At 36.0% G+C, this 13444-nt stretch overlaps 1 protein-coding gene across 1 annotated transcript in view; it reads left to right on the forward strand.

Annotated features, from left to right (window-relative positions):
• The window catches only part of lmbrd1 (LMBR1 domain containing 1), a 32219-nt gene extending 19417 nt beyond the window's left edge, over positions 1-12802 (forward strand). The window contains exons 10-16 of the mRNA XM_058384836.1: positions 39-103; positions 346-448; positions 1275-1379; positions 2013-2162; positions 4338-4392; positions 11793-11884; positions 12066-12802. Coding sequence (XP_058240819.1) covers positions 39-103; positions 346-448; positions 1275-1379; positions 2013-2162; positions 4338-4392; positions 11793-11884; positions 12066-12176 — 681 coding nt within the window. The 3' untranslated portion in view covers positions 12177-12802. The remainder of the gene's footprint in view (positions 1-38; positions 104-345; positions 449-1274; positions 1380-2012; positions 2163-4337; positions 4393-11792; positions 11885-12065) is intronic.
• Positions 12803-13444: the final 642 nt, after the last annotated feature.

Raw genomic sequence — 13444 nt, forward strand, 5'->3', positions numbered from 1 at the left:
TTCAACAAGATTCTATCTTTTCTTTTCTCTGTCTTCAGATTTTGCTCGGAGTTTTATTTATCTTAGTGGCACTCCTTTTCTTCATATCCCTGTTCATTTCCAAGTAAGCACTTTCATCTTAAGCTAACTATAAGTTCACCCCCTCACCTCAAAAAGACAGGAAGACAGGTTGATCTATGGAGCATATTGTTTTTGTCCCATTTACCTTAATTACATTTAATACATTTAATACTTTTTTCCATTGAAAATATTGACCTACTGCAAATACTTATTCTGAAGTAAATTTTTATTTAGTTTTCACAATGAAGCCTTTAGTTGAAATGTTTTGTGCTTATATTATTGCAGTCTGGACAAAGCTCTGCATTCATCTGGGATGAGCACCGGCCTTATTGTCTTTGGAACAAACCTGACAAACCCCTTAAATGAGTTGCTGTTGGCATTACAACCGGTGAGAGGCTGCTTGAATAATTATTAGCTAAGCTGTCCATTATATACACAATTCTAAATGAATCTTTAGAAACTCAGTAGTGTCTAATCTTGGATCAGTGGAAGTTTTTGACCCTTTAGCATATAGAGTATGCTGCTTTTGTGAAGTGAACATTTGACATGTTTTAGAATCGGATCATGGCTGTGTGTCCAGCTACTGAGAATGGAAGTAGTTCAAGTAAAGTTGATTTTAAAAGTATTACAGTCACTATAATTACATTTTGGAGTTATTGACTTTATTATATAATGTGTGTGTGAATAAAATATTAAATTATTATATATATAATTATTCAGAATCTCTATTCAAATTTTTATTTTATATAATAAACAGTAGTGTAAATTGGTGGCAGCATGAGTGCTATTATCTCTGCTAGTGGTGATAGAGGTCAGCATGTGTATTTCATAATATTAGAATATCAATAATGTGTACCAGTAGCCTTACAGTTTTGGGCAAATGTTGTATATTAATGTTGTGCTAATTAAATAACATGATTTTCAAACATGCTACCAAATAACCCTGTTTCTGAACACGTGTACTGAATTATTATTTTATTGCATACATCTAAAAATAGTAATATCAAGTTCTTTGCTGCAAAGAAGTTCTTTTCTTTCTTTCTTATCTTAAGAAAAGATCTTCTTTCTATCTTACTTTTCTTTTTTGCATTTTGAATTCTAGAGTGGTGTTGTGTGTGTGTGTGTGTGTGTGTGTGTGTGTTTATTGGTATTATATGGTTAGTTTGTTGCATTAGGGAAGGTCTGAGACAAATCATTTCTTTTTTCTTTTTCAGGTTTTTCCTCTAGACTATGTGTTGATCACCATTATCACCATGTACTTTGTGTTCACCTCAATGGCAGGCATTCGTAATATGGGCATATGGTTTTTCTGGATAAGGGTAAAGTTTTTGTATTTATTTTATATTCTCTTTGTAGTTAGGGCCCAACATTAAACATCATATAGTAATAAGTTAGTCCAATTTGTATATATACTTTGATGAACATGTCTTGAAGCTTTCTCCTCACATACAGCCAAAACAACTGATTATATTCTTATTTTTAATTGCTTTTTGAATTAAACAAGTCTGTTTAATTGTAATATTACATACATCCAATAGGTATTTCTATAATTTCTGTAACTAACTGATTTCCTGGTCCCATCTACCTTACAGAAGGTATAGCACTGTTTAAATTTATAAGACACAACTTTGTTACCAGTCTTAAAAGTTGTAGTTTATGCTTAGAAAACTGTCAGCAAAGTAGCCATTGTAAACTAATTTTAATTTATTTTGGAGCTCGAGTTATTGAGCCACAGAACAGCAAGCTAGAGTCACTATGTGTTCGGGCTGTAACACCTCACCAGACTAAACATCATGTGCCAGCAAAATAATCTAATAGACAATATGTTGTTAAGTAGATTACACTTGGGTGTCTTAAAACTTAAAAAGCAAAATGTATTAAAGCTTTGTGTGACAGATCACAATGATTTCTTCTTTGCTAACAAGTATTCATTTGTTGATGTGTGTGTGTAGTTGTACAAGATCAGGCCGAAAAGAACCCGTCCACAGGCTTTGCTCTTCCTGTGTATGATCCTGCTCCTGATTGTACTTCACACCAGCTACATGATCTACAGCCTTGCCCCACAATATGTTATGTATGGCAGTCAAAAGTACCTATGGCAGGTAAGAAAATATTTTAATGAGTTCTTCACCAATTATGTACCGACATGTTAATCAACTTTGCTATACAAGTGAATGAATAACTTTTACCATCTGTGCTCAAGACCATAGTCTATAATCTGCAAACTAACTGGAATCTAAATGGATTCCATTTTTCTCCCTGGCCCTTGCTCTTATTATGGCATATTAATAGTTTAATAGTTGGTGAGGAGATGTTATTGCTGTCCTAAACTGACTTTTTTTGGTTCAGCCCACTTGACTATGGAGTAAAAGTAATGTGCCCCATTACCTAAATTGATTTTGACACTCCTATATATGAATATATTAATATATTCTAAATGCACACATTCAGGTTACCATGAAAATAACACTAAACGAATCTTAATCATAATCTAGTTAATCATGTGATCACTGCTCACTGATGTCTAATTGTATATCTTCTATAAAAATATCACTGCACTGAACTGCCAGTGTACACTTTGCTATTAAAGGCAAGGGCAGTAGGCCTTACCGTGCTTCTCATTAATTAAACACCTCTTTTTTACATTTGTTCTTTGTTACTGACTATTGTAATGGTTACAGAAACTACAAGAATACAAGGCTATGGAAAATGGTCACGTTAACAGAAACATCTGTACACTTCCACATTTATGTCGTTATCCAGTCAGCCAATCATGTGGCAGAAGCGTAGTGCATACAACCATGCAGAAACTGTTCAAGAGCTTCATGTTCACATCAAACATTAGAATGGGGACTGGTATGGTGCGCGCTGGTATTTCGGATACTGCTGATCTCCTAAGGTTTTCACACAATGTTGTTGTTGTTGATCTTTCGGCTGCTCCCTACGTGTGTGAGGGGTCGCCACAACAACTTGGTTGGTTTTACGCCGGATGCCCTTCCTGACGCAACCCTCCCATTTTTATCCAGGCTTGGGACTGGCACTGCATCCAGTGGCTAGGGTTTGGGGAATCGAACCCGGGCCTTCCGCATGGTGTGAGCCACCAGTGCCCTTTTTTCATACAATATTGTAAAAAACAAAAAGCATCATGTGAGAAATCATAGAGAGAGAGCGATCGAAGGAAAATGAGCAATCTGGTTTGAGCTGACAGGAAGTCTATAGTAACTCAAATAAGCACTATTTGCAACTGTGTTGTGCAAAAAAGCTCATCCCAGAACACATCAGACCTTGTGCTGGACAGGCTACAACAGCAGAGAACATCAGCCTCCTGACTTTGGCTGACAGAACTGGAACCTGATGTGGTCTTCTGCTTTTGTTGCCTGTCCATTTTTGATCTGTGTACATGCTGTTATGCTTTTCTGTTCAGCACGGTTGGAAAGAGTGCATATTTTAGTTGCTTGAACCAGTCTGGCCATTTTCCTCTGACCCCTCATCAATAAAGCATTTCCGTCCACAGACGTTTTATTTATTTATGTATAAACCTCCAGGAGTTTCTGAAATACTCACATCAGATCTTCTGGCACCAACATCCATGCCATGATCAAAGACACAAAGATCACACTTTTTCTTCATTATGATATTTAACATGAACTCTAGTTGAAGCTCTTGATCTGTATCTGTATCTCTGGTCTTCTGAGAGTCTCATCCGGGGTTTAAAAAAATGGTTGACAATATTGATGTCTGTCATAAAAGTTTTTTTTCTTAAATACCAATTACCAAGTTATTTTTACAGTTACTTTATTAAACAAATGAATTAAAACTAATTACCAAATTCATAATGTCTGTGCTTACATCAATTACAGGAGCGACACCAAAAAAAACGCTAGTATTAGTACAAGCACATATGAGGAACTCGTTTACTCCCATAGAATCTGGGCATCTGGGAAAGAGTTTTCTGTATTTTTAGAAGCTTGTTGTCTAGTAAACGTTTATATTTCCTGCATTACAACATAGTGGTACAATGCACTATAGGGCATGCTGCTGTTTAAGGCTTTTAAGCAGTGTCTTTTAAGAAATTTGCTTCCTCCCATACACATTTCTGACAGCCCTATCCAGCTCCTGGAACTAAAAATAAAGTCTGAAACACAGATTTACAGCTTGGAAAACAGATAAAGAAAACTTGTTAAAATTTGTATTTAACTTGTGTGCCTATTATTATATATTATATATATATTATCCTTGATCACTATATCATAATGATAGTAGCACATGTGTTACAGGAAAACCATACGTCTACTGCCACCACCAGGACATGTGATGCAGATGCTCCAGATGGTAGGTCTATTTTTTTATTTATTTTATTCTTTTTGAATTCATGTTTCTTGGAGCCTTACCTAGTTTCACTGATGGTTCATGTGGAGAATACAAATATGAAGATTTTGGTGGTTAATTGGTTTTAAATAGAATGTTCTGAATATGTGATTGTATAAGATTTCATCTGGTTGGTTTCTCAGTGGAAAACCCATCATTTTTGCGATCATGATCTCTTTTAAGATGGTAATTGGTAACCAGCAAAACATTAATTGCTAACAGTATGAGGTGGGCAGTGCAAGTCAGGTTCATGGGACAATGCACAAAGATGTGCAGTTTAAAAGTCCCACCAGTTCTATTTAGTAAATGGTGCTCTGCATTTATATAATTCTGTTTTTATAATTGGTATAATTCTTATTTATTCCGAACATATCTTTATGATTGTAGCTCTAAATAGATGCTAACAATGCATTTACTAACTGCAAAAAAGTGTTTGGGATTTTAATTATAAATTTTATTTTAGAAAGGATGTTTTTGCTGCTTTGTTAGTTGCAATCTTTGTGTATTTTTGAGTATTTTTTGTACATTTATTTTTTGCTTTCTAGTGTTGCAAAATGTTTGAATCTCAATGAGGTCCTCTATCCAGAGGAGGGCACTACAATACTACGATCTGCTCATTACTGCATTACTGTCCAATCAATTTGTTAATATGAAATTGGGTCAGTATGGTTCTCTCCCCATTTAGCCATATTCCAGTACAAATATCACCAAGCTCTATAAAGCAATATGTTCACTTTAGACCCCACAAATTCTTTGAACTTAAAATGAAGGCTAACCATTGGAAGTTTTGTACACTTGCAAGCTGTTACAAACTGCAAACACTTATTAATAACAGCATCAGTTAGTTCTATTATCAAATGGTTTTTGTGTCCTACTTTAGAAGCACTTCACTTCCTTACCTGAGAAATTTCTTTTGTTTAACAAATACACACAAATTAACTTGAGTGCATAACTCAATTCAAAACATTTCAGGTGAAATTTCATGTTACAAAACCATCCTATCACATAGCAAAGGTGTACTGCATTCAGATCCAGTGACTAGAAAGAGCACTGATCTCATTATTGTGTTTATGAGACCAGTATGAGATGAATGTTGCTTTGTGACATTGGTGCATTAACATGCTGGAATTAGCCATTAGACAATTAGTAAATTGAGGCCATGTAGGGGCCATGTCAGCAACAATACTTGAATAGGCTGTGTGTTACAGAGGACTCTGTCACTGGCCAGGACAGTCCTCCTACAGCTGGCTGCCAAATCACAGTGGCAGAGCCAAGCAGAGAAGTGTTTGCATCTGCCAAATTTATGAGGTGTCCACTGAAGGTATGGAGGTCAGGTACTGGAGGTTACCTAGTAACACTGCCCAAACACAGGTGGCCATTGTAACATTAAAGCCCTTGTTCAACAAAACATTTGGAGGTGGAGCATTCAGGTCGTGCGTGAATGTTCATCCCTCATTTTACATCTTGCAAACACATACTCTGGTCAGGACACATATCGCTCCATAAAACATACCACAGAATTGGTTCCCATTTCTATTGGCCATCAGTGTACACAGATATGCTCATATACTGTTACACAGGTCGTGTCCATTCAAAAGGAATGCCATGGATATAGTTTAACTGATGGAAAGAAGAACTGCCAGCAACCAATACATTCTGGGTGTCTGTGACTCGGTAACCTGGTACTCTGAAGCCTTCTCTCTATGCAGGACCACCACGATCAGTACACTTGTTCAGCTATTTTCCAGTCAACATTCTAAGTGAGATCACCACAGACCAAGGCTTCCCATCCTGTCTCTACTCCAGCTTAACCCCATTCAAACCAGTACATATTACCTGTAGACTGACTTGTGGAAAGGTTCAACCAAACCTTTAAAAACATTCTAATATAATTCAATAGTGACACCGGACTGGAATAAATGGCTGCCTTTTTGCTCTTTGCATACTGAAAGGTGAGCTTCTACAGGGTTTTTTCCCTTGGATATGGTGTATGGTTGATCTGCCTAAAGCCCTCTTTTAAAGAAGATCTGGGAGGCAGCAACATCATCAAATTTAACTGCTTTTGCTTTAAATCTATCTCTTTTCAACTACGAATAATTGCATGTGTATGTTAAAACAAGCAATATATTAAACAAATATAGGCCAAACAAGAACAGAGTATACAAGCTTACATGCAGTCTTCTGGCTGTAAATCCTCTGTTTTACTGTGAGTACATTTTACAGTATTTTTTATTAAATTGAATTATATTATTACTGTATTTACCCTACTTATACCAAAGAAAAGACAGCAAAAGACATATTTGGGGTTTAAACTATAAAAATATGCATTTTTCTTTTACCACATGCAAAATTCACGATTTCTTTTACAATTCACTGGTGTTCTAGGAATGCAACCCCTGCAAATTTCGGGGGATTAGTGTTTACTGTATATCCATTCTCCTTTTTCTTCTTCTAGATGTTTCTGTAAATATTTTCTGCACTTTTGGGACTATTTGTATATCACTGACACCGTATATGAACATCATTGCATTGACTTGCTGTTGTGGCTGAGGCATCATTCATGTCTGGAGATCCTTCACCAACATGCCTCATCACACTGTGGCATTTAAGCCATGATTGGTATTGAAAAGTGTGCCAAAAAAACAGACTGGACTGTTGACATAGGGCAGGTTGGGTACATGGATTCAAGCCATTGGCACCCAATTCTGACCTTACCATCTGTGAGCCTCAGCATCAATCTAGATTTATCAGGCCAGTCTATGGTGTTCCAGTCTGTCCAGTTTTAGAGAGTCAGTGCCAACCACAGCCTCAGCTTTCTGTTCTTGCCTGACAGAACTGGAACCCAACATGGTCTTCTGTTGCTGAACCCATATGCCTCAAGGTTCAATGTGTTGTGCATTCTGCATTCCGAGATGCTTTTCTGCTCACCACAATTAATCTGACTAACTGTAGCCTTTCTGTCAGCTTTAACAAGTCTGGCCATTTTCTGTTGATTCTCTGAGGCATATATATATATAGCAGATATAGCAGTTAGAGAATTTCTCAAACCAGCCTGTTTGGCACCAACAATCATGCTACAGTCAAAATCACTGAGATCACATTTTCCCCCATTTTGATGGTTGATCATTACCCAAAGCTGCTGGCCCATATCTGCTTGATGTTTTGCATTGCTGCTATACAATTGGCTGATTAGAAAATTGCATGAATAAGTAGGTGTTCCTAATAAACTCTACAGTGAGTGTATATTCATTATCCTAAATCCATCAGTTTATTTGAAATCCAGTGGCGGGCCGTGGCCTTCTAGGCCTAGGCCTTCACTGGTGTCCTTCATGAATTAATCCACCTCTATACCATCATAATCACGCCACAGCAATAGATACTAATCAACCATTAAATAGCAAAGTAAAAAAGAAATTAGGCGACAGTCACAAGAAATAGTCAATTTTATTACAGTCTGCCTTGAAAATGCATTTGTAAGGATGTCTGTAACCAAATCTATTTATTCTCCTCTGTCAGCCATTGTGAGTTAAAAAAAAAAAAAAAAAATATATATATATATATATATATATATATATATATATATATTTTTTTTTTTTCGTTTGCTGCCTTTGACAATTATCTAATCAAAGGACGGGAAATTGCTGACGTAATCGTATGCCTGCTAGATGGCCCCAGTGACGCCAACTCGAAATCTGATTGGTTAATGTAACAATTTCATTGCCACTTATTTTAAGCTACGGGCGCCTGCACTATTGATTCTGAAGGCCTTAAGGCAGATTTCTTTCACCCTGGCAACACATGATGTCTGCCACTGGCTGAAATATGATTGGATAAATACTCTTATCATAAATATACACTACTGGAAGCAACGCAACCGAGAGAAAAGCTATGAAATGTAGAGAATAGACTATTGGGAATAATTTAATACACATTCATGGAAAAATATATTAAATATATTAAAATGCTAGTCAGTGATTCAGATCACTTCTGTTAAGTCCAGCAGAGAAGGCCTTGCTGTCCCTGATGGCCCACCACTGTTGAAATCCATTGTCACACGTGATCTCTGCTTGACAGTTCCTTCTGCTTGGTGTGATTGCGGTAGTTTTCATACACAAAGGAATCATAATAATGTTACTTAAATTATAGGTCTATGGTCTAATACTCCAATACTAATAAGAAGAATAAAATTTGAGAATAAAATGGTTGAAAGCAACAAAAGGATATGTCAGAGTTAGAAATAATGATTTTGATGGAAATGATGAATGTTTTCTTCAAACTTTGCCTTCATCAAAAAAACCACCTTTTGCAGCAATCTGATGAGATTTCACCCCATGCTTCCTGGAGCATCTCCCACAAGATGGATTGGTTGATGGAGTCTTCCTAGCTGAAATCAAGCTGAAATATGCATGTTATCCCAAACTTTTGAGCAGTAGTTCATGTATGGAAGTAGTATTTGCCATATAGTCAGAAGAGTACAAGTTCAGCTTCCATCTGTGGTCAGGAGCAAAGGGGATAAAGTTTGCAGTGATCTCTGTGTGTCCATCTCTCTCATTCTTCCTTGCCAGAGTGACACTGGTAATTGTGGCCATCGGTATGCTTATATATGCAGAAGGAGGCAGATAGCCTAGGAGTGTGTTATGTTGCCTTATGACACAGCATAAGCAGCACTTCTAACAGATTTGGTTGGCTGGCCTTGCCCTTCACTACACATACTGCAAATATAGAGTATAACTGAATATCGTTTTACAGTCTATAGTACATTTCCAGTAACACAGGGGATTTAGTTTATGTGTATTATTTATTTAAAGCACTGTTATTTGGATCACTGTGACAGCATTACTGAATTACTGATATTTTTGGTGACATTCCTACATAGTCACATTGTATTCAGTCTATTAGCTGAGAATTGTGTTTTGCTGTGCCTTTGTTAGTCTCAAAGCTGCTAAATGGATAATGAAGATGAGGAATAGCATGTTTTTAACAGCATCTCATATTTTTTAAAATATTGTGCTCATGTCTACAATAAGGTCTCCAACCTAATACTTTGAATGTTCCAATACATCAAGACTGACATTGATTAATACCAATATAGATTGTGAAATTTGCTTATTTTGACCATTTGGTGTGTTCATTTTACCTGATTGTACACATTTTATAAATAATGCCAATTGTTTCTGCCTTCGTCCTGGGAGAGAAATACGTTGTATGTGCAGTATCAAGTGTTGTTGCCATGGTTACATTTCACCAAGTCAATGTGCCAGTGTAATCTGCAGCTTTAAAATGGGACTTTTTTTTTTTTTTTTAAATGGGTGTCCTTACTTCTCCCATCATCCTTGACGTATATAAATCCTTTAAAAGGCATCCTGTCAAACTTGAATTTTTGGCTTTATAAATTTGAATATGGTACTTAATCTTGTATCACATACTGAATGCTGAAATGAAAGAAGTCTGTTCTGGTCCTTTACATTTTTATGAATGTTCATTTATATTTCAAACCAGTGGTCTCCATTCTGTTGAAGCTTTACCTTTGGTACCGTTTTGCAAGTCCTAGCCAGTACGATCTTGGACCTGTTTAGCCTGATGCACTCTTTGATCATAAAATAACAATAAAGGAATAAAGAATAAGGACACTAAATATGGCACATGCAACAAATGAGTGAGATTAATTGCATAGTTAATTGAGAAAGTATATGGAAGGAGAGTCTGTACAACTGTACATAATTGCCCACACAGGTACAGCTTTAAATGACTCTTAGGCTTAAGAATAATAGATTTGTTGCAACAATGGATAAATTGATTATTCACTCCAACCTAACAGTTCCCTAGCAACAGACAGTTGTTAACAGAACTGTATGCAAAATATGCAGTAGCAGATGTTCAAATAAATGACATTAAATTATTCACTTTTTTCCCTCTGTGAATTGCTGTTCTTTTTCTAATCTCCCAAGAATAGGTTGTCAAGCCAGATCCTGCTTTCCTTGTACTTAACACCAGATGCTTGTCTATTAACTGACCTGTGTTCTGACAGTGTTCCATAGTGGCCACAACTTTCCTTCATTTTTGACTGTTTTGTGTCTATGGGTATTTGTTCTCATTATGCACACACATTGCTGTCTGCTAAGAATTTGCATGAAAATAATTTTCTCTGTTTTAGAGTACACTGATGATGGCAGTATAGCACAAAGAGCTGCTGTGTATGTCAGTGGAAGTTATCATATCTAAAATGGCCTTAGAGAGATTTAACGAAGAAGCAGATAGATGAGTCACCATCTAACCTTTATAATGCATGCAAAGCCCACACAACTCCATCTGATGCCACTCATTTGGTACGAGTGAATGCAATGCTGTTGTTCCTCAAAGATAAATTTGATAGAAAAACGATATATATTTAATGGTTGGTTCAAAATTTAGCTCAAATTTAGAGTTTAAATTGAGATCTGTCTCCATCCTGCCAGAACATCTCTTTCAATCAGACTGGTGCTTATACAGTCTGTTGAATTTTATTAAAAAGCAACCAGAGTCTGTGGCTTGGGAATATCTGACCCCATAACGTTCTAATCAACCTTGTTATTGAAGTTCTGGCCCACCCTGTAAGGACTGACCTACTGAAAGTGAAGGAGGTCAGTGATATACATGATCATTTGTTTAGTCAGACTGCTGTTGAGAGCCATCTGTGTGAAGCTTGGCCAGATCTGTAATACAGATTAACAGCTGCAGATGGAGAGATGCAGATGGCAGACAAGAGAAAAGGGGAGATTTTCAGTGAGATCCAGTGCGTCTTAACGGTGACAATACATGCTATAATGCTATAGCTCTATATTATGAAATTTCCGAAGAGCCTCCTATTCCTGCCGTAGTGCTGTAGGGATGACGTGTATCCTCCATTGTCTTGTCTTCTTTTCATGGCATTCTTATTTCCTGACCTTGTGAATTAGCTTGAAGGTTTATTTTGAAGATTAGAAAGCATTTTCTTGAGTAATTCTGGATAAGAGGATCTGCTAAATGTTATAAATGTAAATCCTACAACTGCTTATAATAATAATAATACTTTTACTATTATTATTATTATTATTATTAGTAGCAGCAGTAGTCTAACTGAAGTGAGATTGTGTTCCACAAATTCGTACCACAGTCTAGCTAATCAGTAATTAAATTTGTCATATTATTTGTATTATACATGTTTCTTAATTTTGTTGGTTAGTTGTTATATCCTTAATTCAGTCCATTGCTCTGGCTCATTGCACTGTCATCCAACATACCGACCATTCACATTACCATTTTATGTTATGTTGCAACATTGCAACTGACTTTCATGCTTTATACACATTTATTGCTTTTCAAAAAAGTGTCACTTTTTGTTACAGACCAGTGCACAGTGACAAGATCTTATCTTTTCCTTCACAAGTTTTGGTTCTTCAGCACTATATACTACTTTGGCAACTGGGCATTTCTTGTTGTGAGTACAGTATATGACTCTTATTTCATTTCATTGTTCAAAGTTCACCCATGAAGCCTTGTCATTACAAAAGTAAACAAGTAACACTAATGAAAGTTAGATAACTTAATTTAGGAATGCATTACGTATTACACAGCACAGAATATACCACCTAATAATGCTGTTGGTTCGTGGGTTTTAGGTGTTCCTCATTGGTATGGTGGTGTCCTGCTGCAGAGGGAAGAAGTCAGTGATTGAGGGTGAAGTGGAAGCAGATGATTCTGACTGTAGTGATGACGAGTATTTGCATTAATAATGAAAACGTGATTAAATCTGTTGTTATTGTTTCTTAATTCTAATATGGTTTATTTTGTACTACACGGTATCATGCTATATATTTATGGAAAACAAAATATTATTGCCAGACAAAAGATGTTTAGCACCTGATTGAAAAGCCTTTGTGACAAAAAACGGTTGAGATCATTTAACATTTAAAACAATAAATGATGAAATTCGCTGCATTTTTAAACTATAAAACTAAGAAGAGTGAGATTATTTAACTTGACTTTTGTCTATATTTTTCTTACTTGTAATAAAGTCTTTGCATGAGAATAAACATAATCAAACCAATGAATGAATGAATATCCTTTGATTTAGTATTCACTTACTGAGAGGAAATGATATGCTACAATGCTTATCATACTGTTATTGTTACTGCCTGCTGATGTAATGGTTACTTCATTTTTGTTCTATCAGATGTTTTGTTTTGTTGTTTTCTGAGTCCAGATATTATGTCAGGCATCATAAGAAGTGTAGTTGCTGTTTAAAACTATCTTCCTTTTATTGGAGTAAATAAAAGATTTGAGTATTATAAATTGATGTGTTGTGTTGGCAAGACTAATAAACTTAAAGACTACCAGAGTACAAAACATAGAAAAGTCTTAAGTTTTTTTTTTTTTTTTTTTTGCAGTAGCAAGCATTAGATGTGTTGACATTTTATTATGACAAAAAAAAAAAGGAAATAAACGTTTGTATTGTTTTAATGTTTTGGTAATACTATCTTTGAGAATTAGACTAACTTTAATACCACAGTGCACTTATTGTACAGAGAATGTGCATAAGAGGAGGCACCTAGAAATATATTTGCTGTTTATATGTTCGAATGGTTTTTGAATTATTTGTTGCAAGTTTCTTGTCTGTGGTGTTTATATTATACAGAAGATTGTAGCATTAAATTTGCTCATCTAGGCACTAGAGAGGGATAGAGAGTGTGAGAGCAGTGTAGTTTCTGTAGGGTAAAGTCTGGATGCCTTAGGCAGAGATAGTAACCCCCTAACACCGGCATTAGAGCCCTCACAGCAGGCCGATTCAGTGACGACTCGGCAGCATAATCGCAAAGCCAACGCTAAGGCTAGGCCAAACTTAAAAGGGAAGAGATCCTCAAGTGGGTGACACCAGACAGTGTGATCATAAACAGTCTTTTCTACAACAATTTATAGTTAAGTGGAATTGTGTAACCAGGAGCTTTTAAGTAAATTAGAAATCAGCATAATTTTCTGAATGAATTATTTATTTAACACT

The sequence above is a fragment of the Hemibagrus wyckioides genome, linkage group LG29, assembly GCF_019097595.1.
Source record: "Hemibagrus wyckioides isolate EC202008001 linkage group LG29, SWU_Hwy_1.0, whole genome shotgun sequence".
NCBI classification, from domain to species: Eukaryota; Metazoa; Chordata; class Actinopteri; order Siluriformes; family Bagridae; genus Hemibagrus; species Hemibagrus wyckioides.